Source organism: Salmo trutta, chromosome 18, assembly GCF_901001165.1.
Source record: "Salmo trutta chromosome 18, fSalTru1.1, whole genome shotgun sequence".
In the NCBI taxonomy this organism is placed as follows: Eukaryota; Metazoa; Chordata; class Actinopteri; order Salmoniformes; family Salmonidae; genus Salmo; species Salmo trutta.
In genome coordinates, this window is record NC_042974.1 from 28980516 (window position 1) to 28997364 (window position 16849).

General features: G+C 44.5%; 1 protein-coding gene across 2 annotated transcripts; it reads left to right on the top strand.

The window, feature by feature from the left end:
• Nucleotides 1–638: 638 nt before the first annotated feature.
• Nucleotides 639–16240, top strand: LOC115153149 (lymphocyte-specific helicase). Of its 2 annotated transcripts, none has more exons than XM_029698245.1 (23): nucleotides 639–790; nucleotides 4897–4997; nucleotides 5138–5256; nucleotides 5370–5492; nucleotides 5835–5876; nucleotides 5974–5998; nucleotides 6112–6173; nucleotides 6265–6306; nucleotides 6438–6662; nucleotides 6760–6942; nucleotides 7111–7254; nucleotides 7519–7715; nucleotides 7837–7933; nucleotides 8028–8189; nucleotides 8315–8457; nucleotides 8809–8953; nucleotides 9150–9233; nucleotides 9374–9493; nucleotides 12074–12190; nucleotides 12306–12465; nucleotides 14571–14667; nucleotides 14806–14882; nucleotides 15108–16240. In XM_029698245.1, the coding sequence occupies exons 1-23, from the start codon at nucleotides 783–785 to the stop codon at nucleotides 15191–15193; spliced, it is 2559 nt and encodes an 852-aa protein (XP_029554105.1). In that variant the 5' UTR covers nucleotides 639–782; the 3' UTR covers nucleotides 15194–16240. The 2 variants fall into 2 exon arrangements, with proteins under 2 accessions (XP_029554105.1, XP_029554104.1); XM_029698244.1 differs by having other exon boundaries at nucleotides 641–790; nucleotides 5135–5256.
• The last annotated feature ends 609 nt before the right edge of the window (nucleotides 16241–16849 follow it).

The window sequence follows — 16849 nt, forward strand, 5'->3', positions numbered from 1 at the left end:
GGTATGTAGGACCTGCCTGGTTCATTTAGATGTCAAAAAAGCAGAGCAACGCCTTATCATGGACAGACTACCCATTTTAGCAACCTTTGATTCTATATGTTTTGACCATGACAGCTTGCTATCTAGGGTTACACCCAGCAGTTTAGTCTCCTCAACTTGCTCAATCACCACATTATTCAGTAATAGATCTAGATCAGGTTTAGGGTTGAGTGAGTGATTTGTCCCAAAAACGATGCTTTTAGTTTTGAGATATTTAGCGCGACTATTTCTAGTTACCCATTCTAAAAGTCCAACGGAATGGTTTAATATGTACATCGGGCGGCTGGCCAGGCCATGCAAAACGAATCACCCACTGTGTCGCCGATGAATGAACACAAGAGTTTTGCGGGAAATATTAAGGCAATGGATCTAGATATCCTAAGAAGGGGTACATATTTCATGAAGCGATTTCATATCTCAATTCTGAACAATTATATTGTGAGTAAAAATGTGTATATGATCTTGATAATGATCATACTAGCAAGTCTCCTCTCTTTCGATGCTCTGCAAACCAAAAATATAGAGACTTGGTTTTGCAAAATATCAGACACCCCTGTCTTTTACATTGGTTGTATCCACTTTGGCGCGAAATGTTGAAGCCCCGCCTTCTTCATTATACACTCACACACAGACTGCTGCATGCTTTAAGTTGTGTAACTTGCTGTAACGGGTTCTTCAAACAAATATCCCAGGAAAATAGTAGTAAACTTTTTACTACATATCTAGTTTGGCAGTTTTTCAATATGAGTTGGTAAGTCCTTCTGTTTGTTTCAAAACTGTATTTGTTGTTGCAAGCAGCTATATAAGGTTAGTAGTAACCCTTTGTCGATGGCTCGTTGCAGAAGCTTCCGTAGGCTGGCGTCCTTTGATTAACCAAATCTAAACTATTCGGTTTCACCAAAATAACGTTTGCAGTCAAGATGTATTTTAGTTTCTCTAGAAGAATACTTACGATTCGAGGTTTTGAATGTGTCCTTCGCTATCAAATAAGTGTTTTAAAACACGTTTTGTATACAGCAGTATCTCCTATTTTCCGCCTGTGCCACTGGGCTACCATTGTAGTCCATTCTACCACATAGTAGTGTAAGGGTAAAAACGATTGTTTCACTATATTGGATCACTCCAATATATTCGTATCACTCCGCGGTGGAGGGAGAGACTCTTTAAGGGGTCCGAGGATTTACTCCCGTGTACACCTGTGTCACGGCTGTGGTCCGCCCATATGTATAGACCCCATGGCCGCGACATAAGTTCTTTAATTTTCGTATGTTTTGAGGTACAAACTTTCTGAAGCGCGCTTGGTAAATCTCTGGTAATTGTAACAAACTTGCGTTGAAGTTACTCACTGGCTGTTTGCAGCTGGCCATATGGCCAGCCCCTCTTGAGGGCTACAATTACAGCGTGCAGTTGATCTGTATCTTCCGCCCGTGGTTTGTCGTGCTTGTTTCGTTAGCGTTCATTACGACTCTGTGTGCATCCATTAATATATTGCTGGCCCTTGCTGCCACAAACTGTATTTACCTTACACAACTAGCCGACTGGCTTGTTTTGTATGTGTTGTGAATTGCTTTAAGTTCTCTGCTAATTACCCTACAGGGTTTCCTTGTTCTTTCACCTGCAGAATGTAAGAGTATGGTGGTGGGCTGCCACTATGTTGAGACATTAACTTTGGAGCCCCCCCCCCCCAAAGAGTCTTTCATTAAAATCCAGACGTCTTGAGAGCCACATATGGGTCCCTCTGCTCTCTTGGCCGCCTTACCAACACGGCCATGCTGTTGCAGGCCTACCTGCAGACTGTTTTTCTGGCTGCAGGAGGGCACATAGGAGCTCCTCCGGGAAGTGATGGAGATGTGTCGCCTGCTTTCTCTGCTCCTGAGGGACAAGGGTGTCGTCCGCAGGATTGCGACATCAGAATGGCTAGGTGGGTTCTACTCCACTTAATGTTGTGGTCCCAAAAAGAGACAGAGGATTTCGTCCGATTCTGGACCTCTGCAACCTCAATGGGTACGCTGGTCATATGGCCAGCTGCAATGGGTACTTGAAGGTACTGAGGTTCCACATGCTGTCCCCAGCCCGCGTGTTGCAGGTCGGGTCCAGGGACCAGTGGTTTGCGTACTACCATATTCCTGTTCACCCAGGTCATTGGCAGTACCTCCGATTCGCTTACGAATTCATGCTGCTTCCCTTCGGCCTCTCCTTGGCACCCCACACTTTCTCAAAGTGCACGGATGCTGTCCTGGCACTTCTCGAGGATTGTTGATCCTCAATTACCTGGACGATTGGCTGATTGTCCCCCGGCCAGCACCCAGGTCCTGTCAGAGGCGTGCTCCTGACCCACATTGGTGGGCTTCGCTTTACTGTAAACGACAAGAGTCGTCTGACGCCCACCCAGAGGGTGGCCTTCATTGGCATGGAACTGGACTCAGTCCTCATGAGAGCATGCCTGCCCACCAGAAGGTTTCACGCGATCTTATCTTGCCTCGACAACTTTCGGGGCGGGTGGTATCCGCCCTAACCTGCCGACGCCTGTTGGGCTTGCTGATGTCGGCCTCGTTGTTGATTTCCCCTGGGCCTGCTCCATCTCCGGCCTCTTCAACGGTGGTTCAACTCCCACCAGCTGCACCCAAAGCGTCACTGCCAGCTGCGGGTGACCGCACAGTGTCTCAGGGCATTGTTGAGGTGGCGCTGTCACTCCTTTCTCTCAGATGGGGTGGAGAAGCTGAGGATGTGCTGCCGGGAGCTGGTCAGCACAGACGCCTCCCAGATCGGCTGGGGGGGCGGGGTGTGACCAAAGGCAGGTCGGCCACCGGCTGTTGGCTACCCCCTTGGAGCGGCAGGCACATCAATACACTATATCTCCGAGCTGTACTGCTGGCCCTGCAGTCTTTCCTTCCGCATCTGAAGGTAAGACTTGTCCTGGTGAGAACGGACAACACCACAGTTGTGGCTTACATCAACCATCAAGATGGACTGAGGTCCCACCGCCTCCATATTATGGCATGGGTGCACCTTCTCTGGGCTCAGGGATGTCTAGTGTCTCTACGAGTAGCGCATCTACCTGGCATACTAAATGTGGCAGCGGATATGCTCTCGAAGGAGGGCCTGCCACCTTGGGACTGTAGCCTACATCCCCAGGTGGTGCAGCTCCTGTGGGACAAGTTCGGGATGGTGCAGGTGGACCAGTTCGCCTCCCAGGACAATGCACACAGCCCCCTGTGGTTCTCCATATCAGGGCCTCTGGGCTTGAATGCTCTGGCTCACGATTGGCCAGGGCTGGAGCTTATGCTTTTCCACTGATCCAGGCTTTGTTGGACAGGACCAGGATGGCAGTGCATTGTCTGCTTCCGGTGGCCTCATACTGGCCCAGACAACCCTGGTTCAGCCTTCTCCTATTCCTGTTGTCCGGGACACCTTGGCAACTTCCCCTGAGACCGGACCTGCTGTCTCAGGTCGGGGGAACTCTCTGGCATCCGAGGCCGCACCACCTCAGTCTGTGGGCTTGGCCACTGAACGGCACCAATGGTCCATGTTAGGACTACAGAAGGGAGTAATGAACACCATGCAGAGCGCAAGGGCGCTGGTTACAACCGCGGTATACCGGTTGTTCTGCTCTTGGTCCACTGGTATTGAGGTTGTCTAAGTCATGCGGGTGCAGTATGTCCTCCAATACCTGCAGTCTCGCTTGGAGGAGGGCTTGGCAGCCTCTACACTGAGGGTATTTGGCCACTATCTGCCTGCCATGTGGGGTGGATGGACAGGCCAGTGGGGCACCATCCCTTGGTCTCCAGGTTTATGAAGGGGGTTTGTCGCCTGCGATTACGACAGCATACCGCCTGGCTGGCAGGCCAGTGCTCGGATCTGTGGTGGCACATTCAACATGAGGTGTGGCTGAGTCCTGGGCTCTACTGAGAGGAGTGCCCCTCGCTGATATCTGTGCTGCGGCCAGCTGGGCTTCCTTTTGCACCTTTGCTAGGTACAATCGGGTAAATGTGGCACCTCCCTCTGTGGTTGGTTCAGCGGTCCTGGGCGTCGCCTCCCCTTCCAGGGGCTGTGCTGGGACCCCCCCCCTTTCACATTCACGGTCCAGCGCTGGGACTTTGCCGCTGGCTGGCCAGGTCCCTCTAGCACCGACTAATCTGATACGGATATACCAATATATTGGAGTGATCCAATATAGTGAAACATAACGAAGGTTACGTATGGAACCACGGTTATGTTAGCTATATGGATCAATCTGTAAATCTTCACCTCGGATGTTTCCCTCCGCTGCGGAGTGATACCAATATATTGGAGTGATCCAATATAGTGAAACATAACGAAGGTTACGTATGGAACCACGGTTATGTTAGCTATATGGATCAATCTGTAAATCTTCACCTCGGATGTTTCCCTCCGCTGCGGAGTGATACCAATATATTGGAGTGATCCATATAATTCACATAACCGTGGTTACATACCTAACCATTGGTATTCTACATGCGGAAAATGGGAGACCCTGGATAACGTGTTTTTAAACACTTTTTTTGTTAGCGAAGGACACATTCAACACGTCGAATCGTAACGTTAGGTATTGTTCCTAGAGATATTGGATATGCCTCTTGTTTGGATACGTTACCTTGGTGAAACCGAATATTTTAGAATTGTTTGATTAACGATGCCTGGCTACTGACGCTTCTGAAACGAGCCGTCTGCAATGGCTAGTTGCTGGACAAAGCATTTGCCCGACCGTAATGGTAATAACGTTAGTGTGGTGTTTCATAGCTTCAAGGCTAGCTAGCTGAACTGCTAACTTGCTATACAGTTAACACAGGCAAGGTTATTTATCACTCTTATTCATTGAATATTCACTAACAACAGTGTAAAGGAAGAAACCCGAAGCGTGTCTCCTCATTGTCCGAAGCCTAACGAATCTGAAGAACCGCTGGGTACGGCTATGGAGAAGACTTTGCCTGGAAGTCGTAAGTAAAGTTAGTTTAAAAATGCATTAATTGGCCAGCCCTGGGTAAATAGCATGAAGTAACTATCATTAGAAGTTGCTAGCTGATTGAGAATTCTCCCCTTTATGTAAATTAACCATATCACCACTTGTTCTCAGCAGCTGCAAGTGTGAAAGCTGAAGATGCAGTGTCTGAAGTTGTCATCACAAAAGAGATGGAGGAAGAGGAGATGCAGTTGGTGGAGAAAGGAGAGAAAAAAGAAGAGGAGATTATGAAAAAGGTTTTTGTTCAAATTTTTTTTTGAACATCTTTGAAAACTGTAATGGTTTTGTTGTTCGGCAAGTGTGGATGTTGTTAATGCCCAACATTGGCATTCGCTTTTTTTTTTACTAGGCTCGAGAAGCTCAGAAGAAGGAAACTCATGACATTCGCTTCAAGAGACTGCAACACTTGCTGGAGAAAAGTAACATATATTCCAAATTTCTTCTTACGAAGATGGAACAGCAGCAGCAGGAGGTAAGTCTAATACCAGTGCAAAGGGTATGAACATTAGAAGTAGCCCTTGCACAGCATATTGTACAACTACTTATCCTGTTACAGCTCATGTGTGATGGCTGAACAAATGCAAATGACCACTAATGTACCGTGGCTCCTTAGCCCTGTTCTTCCCAGTCTTCCTCTGCAGTCATGTTCATAGAGAACTCTGCTGTAGCTATCCCTAATTGCTTTTTGACTCATGTTTGATGGTCAGAAAATGCACGGAAATGTTAAAAAAAAGGCAGGGGTGAAATCTACCCAAGGAGTGTGAGGAGTCTTTGAAAAGCTGTGTCTAACTGTACGTTTTCCCTGTAAACCCAGGAAATGCTGAAGAAGGAAAGACTGGTAAAGAAGGCAGAGAAGGTGAGTGAGTTTATTTTCTTTGAGTCATTTTTTATGTTTGTTACAATTACTGCCTGCAGCTCCTTAATCACTAACCTTATCAACTTTTCTATCACAGGGCATTGGCAAAAAGGCTGGGAGAGGTAGGCAGCACTTGTTCCATTACTTTGCATCCATGACAATTGAGTTCCTCTATAGTTGATGTGGAAACAGTTTATAGTGACAATATCCAACTTAAGTTTCTTTGTTTTTTCAGTTGAAAAAAATAAAAGGGAGCGAGAGGAAGATTATAAAATTGCTGATGTCATGTCTAAAGAGGTAAACGGTGTCTCTCAACATATAAATCAAGGCCTATTTCACTCTGACATTTTTTTAACATATTACTTTTTGGGCCATATTTTTGTTTTAGGAAATTATGTCCAAGGCCAAGAAACGTAAAGTGGAGGAAGAGGTAAAGGACTTTTGTTTATTCACTGCAAGGGACATTTTTGGACTGATTTACTCTTACAGAGTCAAGAACTTGGAGAGTGTTTAGATGTACCGTACCTCAAATGTCAATATGTCTCTGTACATGAATAACAGGAGGTCCCTGGGATGAAGAAGCTAGAAGCAGAGGACATTGAAAAGATGAGTGACTCCAATGCTGACATCAAGGGCCGTCTGTCAGAGACTGTGAGAGAGAATGCCACGCATCTACTGGACCCAGACAGGAAGGTGAACGGGCAGGCTGTGCCCGCCCAGCAGCCCTTGCTCTTCACTGGGGGAGTCATGAGGTCTTACCAAATAGAGGGTGTGGAGTGGCTCAGGGTGAGTGTGGACTGTTGGTTATGCACATTTTGTTTGTTTGATCATGGATACAGTATTTCATATCATCCTTGGTGTGTTTGTATTTTGTTTTCTCCAGATGTTGTGGGAGAATGGTATCAATGGGATCCTGGCAGATGAGATGGGTCTGGGGAAGACCATCCAGTGCATCGCCCACGTGGCCATGATGCTCGAGAGAAAGGTGATGGGTCCCTTCCTGGTAGTGGCCCCCCTGTCCACTCTGCCCAACTGGATCAATGAGTTCAAGCGCTTCACTCCAGAGGTAAAAATAAAATAAAAAACACTCCTCGCTAAAAATAAGTATTCAAGGTATTACAGAAGTTGTGCTATTGATACCATTTTCAAAGGGAATTCATGTCATGTGTATCACCAATGCCAATTACTGATTGACTTCACTGTTAAATTGTCAATGTTCATCTTGTGCTGTAAGGTGTCAGTGCAGCTGTACCATGGGCCTGCTAAGGATAGGATGGCGTTGTTAAAGCGGATTCGTAAGCCCCAGGGTCCTCACAACATGTTCCCTGTGGTGGTCACCTCCTTTGAGATTGCCATGATAGACAGGAAGTTTCTGCAGGTAGGCCCCAACTCCCCTACTCATATCTCTATGAAGGTTGTAGAAGTTACATGTTATTTTTCTGTACTTAGTATTCTGATGTAGCTGTTGGTTGGAACTTAAGATACTGAGCTCTTATCTATTGAAGGGCATGAGCATAACTTTTTGTGCAAATAATGCATTGATATCAAAGGTAAATTTGCGTAGAAGTTTGAGTTATGCATGCATACTTCAAGTTGTGCCACCTATTTAACCCATTCAGCCCCCCTTGCTTTTCCTCCCCAGCGCTTCCACTGGAAGTACCTGATCGTGGATGAGGGCCACAGGATCAAGAACCTGAACTGCCGACTGGTGAGGGAACTGAAGATGCTGCCCACGGACAACAAACTGCTCCTGACGGGCACACCACTACAGAACAATCTAGCTGAGCTGTGGTCACTGCTCAACTTCCTTCTGCCTGAGGTGTTTGACGACCTCAAGAGGTAGGGGACATGTCTATTTGTCAGTCTCTACTGTTGTATTGGGACTATATGGAATGTATTTTTTAAAATTTTGCCTTGTTAAAAAATGAAGTGTAATTGCCCTTCACCAATATCTGTACAGCTTTGAGTCGTGGTTTGACATCGACACCATTGGTTCGGATGCAAAAACTGTTGTGGCTAACGAACGAGAGCAGAACATCCTGCACATGCTCCACCAGGTAAGCCCTCTGACTGACTAGCTCTGCAATACACTGGGAAAGATAACATGGTTAAACCAGTAGGTAGTCTATAAACTTTCGCTTTCATCTGCAGATTCTGACACCATTCCTGCTGAGAAGACTGAAGGCTGACGTGACGTTGGAGGTGCCGCCCAAAAAGGAGATTGTTGTGTACGCCCCACTCACTGCCAAACAGGAGTCTTTTTACACTGCTGTGGTCAACAAGACCATCGCCAAAGTGCTGGGCCAGGTGAAGGTAAGGCCCTCAGTTCACTGCTACACTGTTATATAGAATGGCAAATGTATGTATTGACGACTTTTCAGAGGCCAGACTTTGTTTGAAGGAGCTTTCTAACAGACGTGTCCCCTTTGACGTGTCAGGTGGAGGCTCCAGTGGTGCTGACGACCGACGGCAGGCCTAAGCGCAGGACCAGGAGGCCCGTGGACTACAAAGAGACTGATGGTGACACACCCTACGACCTGGAGAAATACCTGGAGAGGGTTCAGAAGGAGGCTGAGCAGAGGTCAGAATATCTTCTATGGCAGTGTTCTGTGTGAAGCAAACACTGCAGTGACCATAGAAATGGGATGATTATATTTTAATGCTTGTGCCTTTACTCACTAGGGGGTGCACTGGTCATACCAATGATAGTTGATCAAGTCCATCTTTTCTCCGTTATACGACTTGATGCACACGTGTCCATGAAGACACACTACATGATTGTACTAATTCAAATTTTTTTCTGTGAATGTTAAGCATTTTAATGTGTGCTCCCTTTTAAAATAAATGAACTAAAGACTTGAGGTTGATAGTTGCACGTGAGTGAGTTGCCCCAGCAGAGGTCTAACTCGTTGCCTGTCCCGGTCCTCTCCAGCCCCGCCCCGGTTGTGGACGTGCAGATGCCCCTGGACTCCCAAATCAACCTGAAACTGCAGAACATCCTCATGCTGCTGAAGAGGTGCTGTAACCACCCCTACCTCATAGAGTACCCACTGGACCCTGCCACTCAGCAGTTCAAGGTAAAGGCCCTGTGGGATTTCAATCAAATTATGTAGAAATTACATAGCCAATGAATGTTGTGGGTGCGTTCATGACTTCTCTCAGCACAGCTAAGTAGAGGCTTTGTCAGAGTGTTTAGGGAGTTAGACTGCCAGTTGGTGTAGCTCATGTAAATACATGATCTTGTTTCACCCTTTGAATCTCTTTCCATTGCAGATTGATGAGCAACTGGTCCAGACCTCAGGGAAGTTCCTCATTCTAGACAGAATGCTGCCAGAGCTGAAGAAGAGAGGACACAAGGTTAAAGTCCAAATTCAGTTGTTATACTTAATGTCCTCAGTCAAGTGATAGATTTTTGGGGATTAAAAATCAAACTTGACCAGGAATATGTATTGTAAGATGTTTGACCACTTCTGACCTGTTGTGTACCTTGTGGACAGGTGCTGATTTTCAGCCAGATGACGTCCATCTTGGATATCCTAATGGACTACTGCTACCTGCGGGGTTACCAGTACAGCCGACTGGATGGGAGCATGGCCTATCTCGACAGAGAAGAGAACGTGAGTAATGGCATGGTCTACTCCCCACAATGGAATTATCCTTAAAGCAGTAATAAAGCACTTATAATTAGGACTGCACAATTAATAGAATTTTGATATTGACATGTGCAATGTTTAAATTGCACATGTCTGCAATATTTTGAAGCTCCTCGCAGCGGTGTTTAACGTCCGATTTTATAGTTTGCTACTTGAACCATCTCTCTCCCGCTGCACGCACACACCAAGCCCCGTCACTCAAGCAGCGCAGTTGCTCGCTTTACCCACTTGCTGTTCCTTCTAAGTTCGCTCATGGTAAACAAAACAAAATCGTAAAGACAAAGATGCTGCTTTCCACCTTGTCTTAATATAAATCCACATGCTTTTTATAATTCTGCTATTACTTTGTGTATAGAACTCTCTGCAAACAGATAGTTAGTCTTCTCTTAGCAAGTTGGGGCCAAAATAATCTGTGTTAGCTGCTAATCACTAGTTAGCTAAAGGCATAGAGCCAGCGCAAACGTAGCTAGCTAATAGTCTGATGCCACTGGTGTGGTTTACCTGGCTACCGAGACTCGGGTCCAGAAACCGATGGGTTGAGCCAGAACACACGAAGGTGAAGCGGCGGTTGACAATTCCACATTGGCTTTGATACTCTGATTGGTTAGAGGCGATCCAATCGCTGATGTCTTCCTTTTGTACAATGCCCCTCATCACCACAAATGACTTCAATGATGGCCGAAGTATGTAGCGAAAGACAGAGCAGCGGGAGAATGTAGTGAGTCGTCAGGCTATGGTGCTGTAGGACTAGATCAGCATATTGTTTGTGCAACGGTATGTTGGAGAGGAATAGGTGACGCATGAATGTTACATTTTTCTCTGCCTTATGATTCATGTAATATCTAGACTGAACAGAAATATAAACGCAACATGTGAAGTGTTTCATGAGCTGAAATAAAAGATCCCAGAAATTGTCCATACGCACAAAAAGCTTATTTCTCTCAAATTGTGTGTACAAACTTGTTTACGTCCCTGTTAGTGAGCACTTCTCCTTTGCCAAGATAATCCACCTGACAGGTGTGGCATATCAAGAAGCTGATTTAACAGTATGATCATTACACAGGTGCCCCTTGTGCTGGGGACAATAAAAGGCCCCTCTAAAATGTGCAGTTGTCACACAACACAATGCCACAGATGTCTGATGTTTTGAGGGAGTGTGCAATTGGCATGCTGACTGCAGGAATGTCCACAGAGCTGTTGCCAGAGAATATACTGTTCTGTTCTCTACCATAAGCCCCTTCAAACATCGTTTTAAAGAATTTCGCTGTAGGTCCATCCAGCCTCACAACCGCAGACCATGTGTAACCTTGACAGCCCAAAACCTCATCCGGCATTTTCACCTGCGCGATGGTCTGAGACCAGCCACCCGGACAGCTGATGAAACTGGCCTTGCACAACCAAATCATTTATTCACAAAATGTCAGAAACTGTCTCGGGGAAGCTCATCTGCGTACTCGTCGTCCTCACCAGGGTCTTGACCTGACTGCAGTTCGGTGTTGTAACCATCTTCAGTAGACAATGCTCACCTTCGATGGCCACTGGCATGCTTCGATGGCCACGTGTGCTTTTCACGGATGAATCCCGGTTTCAACTATATGTTGTGTGGGTGAGCGGTTTGCTGATGTCAATTTTGTGAACAGTGGTGGGGTTATGGTATGGGCAGACAAAAGCTACGAACACAATTGCATTTTATCAATGGCAATTTGAATGTGATGAGATCCTGAGGCCCATTGTTGTGCCATTCATCTGCCGCCGTCACCTCATGTTTCAGCATGATAATGCATGGCCCCATGTTGGAAGGATCTGTATACAATTCCTGGAAGCTGTAAATGTCCCAGTTGTTCAATTGCTTGCTTACTCACCAGACATGTCACCCATTCAGCATGTTTGTGATGCTCTGGATCAACGTGTACGACAGTGTGTTCCAGTTCCCGCCAATATCCAGCAATTTCGTACATCCATTGAAGAGGAGAGGGACAACATTCCACAGGCTACAATCAAAACCTGATCAACTCTTTGCTAAGGAGATGTCGCACTGCATGAGGCAAAAATGGTCACACTGGATATGACTGGTTTTCTGATCCACGCTCCGACCTTTTTTAAGGTATCTGTGACCAACAGATGTATAGCTGTGTTCCTGGTCATGTGAATTCGAAAGATTAGGGCCTAATGAATTCATTTTAATTGACAGATTAAAAAAAATGTATATATATGAAATGAACTGTAACACGTTAATTTGTGTAGGGTGTAATTAGGCCCCCCTGAGAAACACTGACAACACCAACACTTTGGTTCCTGCACATCACAACCCCTCCCTGGCTTTTTCACTCGTTGTCATGCTAAACAACACTGTATTCGAGTTGCCCACTATATTCCAACCATCGAGTTACAATAATATTGCAAGTAAATCGCGGTGTTTGCTCAAATGACATTTGCCCATATCGTGCAGCTCTACTTATAATCATGTAGCAGTCTCTCTGTCAATATTTCTTGTTGTGAGCTTATTCTTCCTTCCGTATATAATATATATATATTTTTTTGCAGATGACCAAGTTCTCTTCTGACCCAGAGGTATTTCTCTTCCTACTGAGCACCAGAGCAGGTGGCCTGGGCATCAACCTGACTGCTGCTGACACGGTCATCATCTTTGACAGTGACTGGGTAGGTGTAGAACTCATGCTCTCAGGTTGAGCTTAACAACTGTTGCTTACTGCTACAAGTTTGGTACTGATTGTTCTAGTGCCACACGATAATTAATCAACTCTTCTTCTGTCAGAACCCTCAGGCTGACCTGCAGGCCCAGGACAGATGCCACCGTATCGGGCAGACAAAACCTGTGGTGGTGTACCGACTGGTCACTGCCAACACCATCGACCAGAAGATCCTGGAGAGAGCGTCAGCCAAGAGGAAGCTGGAGAAGATGGTCATTCACAAGAGTGAGTAGAGTACCACGCCTCTCACATCCAGGACACATCAAAACTGTTATTACTTTGAGGTAAATGTGAAACCCACCTTAATAGAAGGTGCATGGAAGAGCTGCTAAATATGTCAGAATACAAAACTATTGTGGAGCGTGTGTTCCAGACCTGGATTCAAATGCATCTGTATTTGAGTGTCCGGTATATTCACGGCGCATAAATTGTATTTTTATCAAATATTTACACCCAACAAAAATATAAACGCAACATGTAAAGTGTTGGTCCCATGTTTCATGAACTGAAATAAAGTAATGTTATTTCCATCAGCTGCCTCCGAAGTCGTTTTAGAGAATTTGGCAGTATGTCCAAACGGCCTCACAACCACAGACCACTTGTATGGCGTCGTGTGGGTGAGCAATTTGCTGATGTCGACATTGTGAACAGAGTTCTCCATGGTGGGGTTATGGTATGGGCAGGCATAAGCTACGGACAACAAACCCAATTTGCGTTTTATCGATGGCAATTTGAACGTACAAAAATACTGTGACGAGGCCCATTGTGAGGATTTTTTTATTTATTATCTGTGACCAACAGATGCATATCTGTATTCCAAGTCATTTGAAATCCATAGATTAGGGCCTTATTTATTTCAACTGATGTAAAATCAATGAAATTGTTGCATTTGTAAGTCGCTCTGGATAAGGGCGTCTGCTAAATGACGTAAATGTAAAATGTAAATGCATTTTGTGTTTTAAATATTTTTGTTCAGTATATTTTAAGTACATTCCTATGCATTTGAAAATAGTATTTCAGACATGGGGTGGCAGGTAGCTTAGCGGTTAGAGCGTTGAGTCAGTAGTTCAAATCCCGAGCTGACAAGGTGAAAGCAAGGCACTTATCTGTAATTGCTCCAGGGTCACTGTCAATAATGGCTGATTTCTGGTCGTGGCCCCGCTCTTCGAGGGTGGGGTCATAAATTGTATCTTGGCTCCATGGAGAAATTTGTAGAATTACAGGGAATGTACTTAAATGCTAACATGCCTCTATACCGCCAAGATGGGTGGGCCTCTAAAATGTTCTCAAATTCAAATGGCCAACCATGCTCCCTGCCACGCCAACCACCTAAGCCCCTTTTTTGATCCAGGACAAAAAACCTTTCCAAGTGTATTTCCAAATACATTTAAATATTCAACTACTTGTTTTCTCAAATAAAATATATCTGAATACTTACTTTGAAATTAATTGAGATATTTGAAATAGTATTTAAACTCCTGTCTGGTGTGTTCATTTGAAATTCCAATTCAATTCTTGAATTCACCCGTGTGTCAATTTAAGTGACATAATACAAAACATCCCCATCAAAATCAGAGAACACTTTTATTGCATGGGCTGCGTCTCAATCACCTATGTCGGCCTTCCGCATCTGCGGTGGAAGGTGGCCGAGTTACTGCTGCGTTTGCCAGACCGTGAGACATCCTGAAAATCAGTATTTTTCCCAAACGTCTGAATGGTTTGGCCTACAAACTGTCCTCTCTGGTAAGATGACTCTCACAACCATGATGGTGTTCTGTTTTGCTCTACAACCCCCACAAGGACTTGTGTGAAGGTAATCCATACAAATGAATGGAAGTATATGTAGGTGGTTTTGTGCCAACAGAAATTTGGTTTTAAATGTGTCAACAAAAAACATTTCCTGAGCTTCCTGTCCTGTAGATATAGGACAGACACTTTAAAGCCGTATTCCTTATGATGCATTCATAAATGTTCAATGCGCTTCTATGGGCTAAAGTAGTAAAGGCTAAATTCAATATTTTATCAAATAATAGTGTACCTAAAATTCTAAATCAAATGACTAAATGATCCATGGTAGGACCATCTTAACCATTAACCTAGTAGAACCCCCCCCCCCCCCCCCCCCCCCCACGGCTTAGACTTTGAGACAATGTTACTAATGCACTATCAACTAGATTTCCTGTATAGCTAGGCTGTCTGAACAGTGACATGATCAGCTTGAGGGAATTGTTGGGGATAATATAGAATTTTTGGAATTAATGTGAAAATTGAATTGAGGAATTTTTAATTCTCTGAATTCAGACTGACCATACCTTTTTTTATTTTTTTAGAAAAATTCAAAGGCGGAAAGGCTGAGCTCAAACAGACCAAGAGCTGTGTTGACGTGTCTGAGCTGATGGATCTTCTCAACACCAGAGATTACGAGAAGTACTTGTTTTTTAGTGTAATTTCCCCCCCCCCCCTTGTTGATCAATTTTCATATTGTATTTTCATTATGAAACTCAGAAATATTTTATATTAGGTTGGTCAGAAGTCTATGGTTATCTGATGACTTGTCTTTTTCAGGGAAGTGAAAAGCACCAAAGGGAAGGTCATTAGTGACAAGGACCTGGAGGCTCTGCTGGACCGCAGTGACCTTCTGGGTGAGTTAAGCTGTGGGTTCTATTCAATTCACAACTACTGTTATCATGAATGAGATGTTGATCATACCTGCGTCACAATATACTGAAGTCCTCGGTCTTTGTCAGGATGCTTTACCACTGCAGAGCACCAGTGCCTCCCCCTGTAACATGGTCACCTGATGAAACCTTGCTTTTGTTTGGACTCTGTTGTATTGTGTATAATGTAACCATTTTGTCTCTTTCCAGACAAGGCCAAGAGCAGCTCCAAACAGAAGGTTGGCGTTTTCAAGGTGATCGACGCCAAGGAATCATCGGAGATCAGCTTGACCTAAGTTTGAAAGGCGCAGACGTGATACTCCTAATGGCATAACCTAAAAAAACCTTAAGCTAGAGCTGGATCATAAGGGTCCACTGCTCTGATGTTCGTTGTAGTACTGAACCAACTGAGACGGAAACCAGAGGACTTACTCAACCCATTCTCCTGAAACGACTGTTTTATACTAAAGTTGATGTCGTTTTCTTTACTGCCTATGGTAAATGTTTATCTTTTTGTTGTGGAGTTTGTCAAATGCTGTTGGTTATGGTGGAGACCGACTCCTGTTTTCCAGAAGCTAGTGTTCATATACACTGAGTGTACAAAACTTTAGGAACACCTTCCTAATATTGAGTTGCGCTCAGAACAGCCTCAATTCGTTGGCGCGTGGACTCTACAAGGTGTCAAACGTTCCACACCGATGCTGGCCCATGTTGAAGCCAATGCTTCCCACAGTTGTCGATTTTGGGTGGTGGACCATTCTACTTACATGTGTGAAACCCAGCAGCGTTGCAATTCTTGACCCTCAAACCAGTGCACCAATCTTGTCTTTCCCATTCACCCTCTGAATGGCACACAAACACAATCCATGTCTCAATGTTTAAAAATAATTTTTAACCTGTCTCCTGCCTTCATCTAAACTGATTGGAGTGGATTTAACAAGTTACATCAATAAGTGATCATTGCTTTCACCTGGTCAGTCTGTCATGGGAAAAGCATGTTTTGTACACTCAGTGTATAATGAAGTATTTTGAAATCTTATGACAAATCTCATAACTGCCATTATGCTATTTTTGCTGTGTATTTGGATGCTGGTTGGACATTTGCCCATTTTAGGTGCGGCGAATAAATCACTTGAAATAATCATTCATAAGCCCCACTTGAATTGGAATCAATTACTTTTCAAAATGCATGTAAATGCTGAACTTAACGGGTTCATTGACACTGTATGTTGGAGCAAAACTCCAAGCACTTTACGCATGCTGAAACCATGTCCTTTTTAATTGTTTTGTATGCAACTTGTTTTCTAAAAATAAACAAACACTTGAATGTGTAGTTATAATCATGTGAGTTCTATTTCTTATAGAGGTACATAGTCTGTCTGTAAGCAGCACTGGTGCATGCACCTTTGTCTTTGAACGGAGTATCCGTTTTCACATGTATTAATAAAACAATGTATCATATGTCGTGGTTGGGAAGCAATGTGAGCCACAAAGTTCACGTGAACAGTTCACATTGGGGTTATTCAGAGTAAAAAATGATTGGTAGAAAAGGCTCTGGCTCTTATAAGAGTACAGCAAAGTCATTACAAGTGCCTGTCATTCAAAGATCAGTAATTGTTATACAGTGTTGAACTCTTGCACCTGCACAGTAGGAGCTAGTGAACACACCCTCCATTCTCTCCTAAAGCCTCTGTCGGTGTGCTCCGACCTGCACACGTACTACTGGGGTGTGGTCAGATGACACTAACCTGGCTGGTGCGTTTTCAACCTCTGCTCTGACTCTCGAGACTCGACCCCCAAAAAATACTAGTACGGTATTTACCTTTTTTTTTTAATTCAACAATGGAATTAAGTTGATTCTTCAGTGAGGACTTTTGTGGTAGGGCAAATCTTGTTTTTAAAAATAAGGTGTTTGTGGTTACTTTTGTACTGTGTATCTATTTTGACAGTGT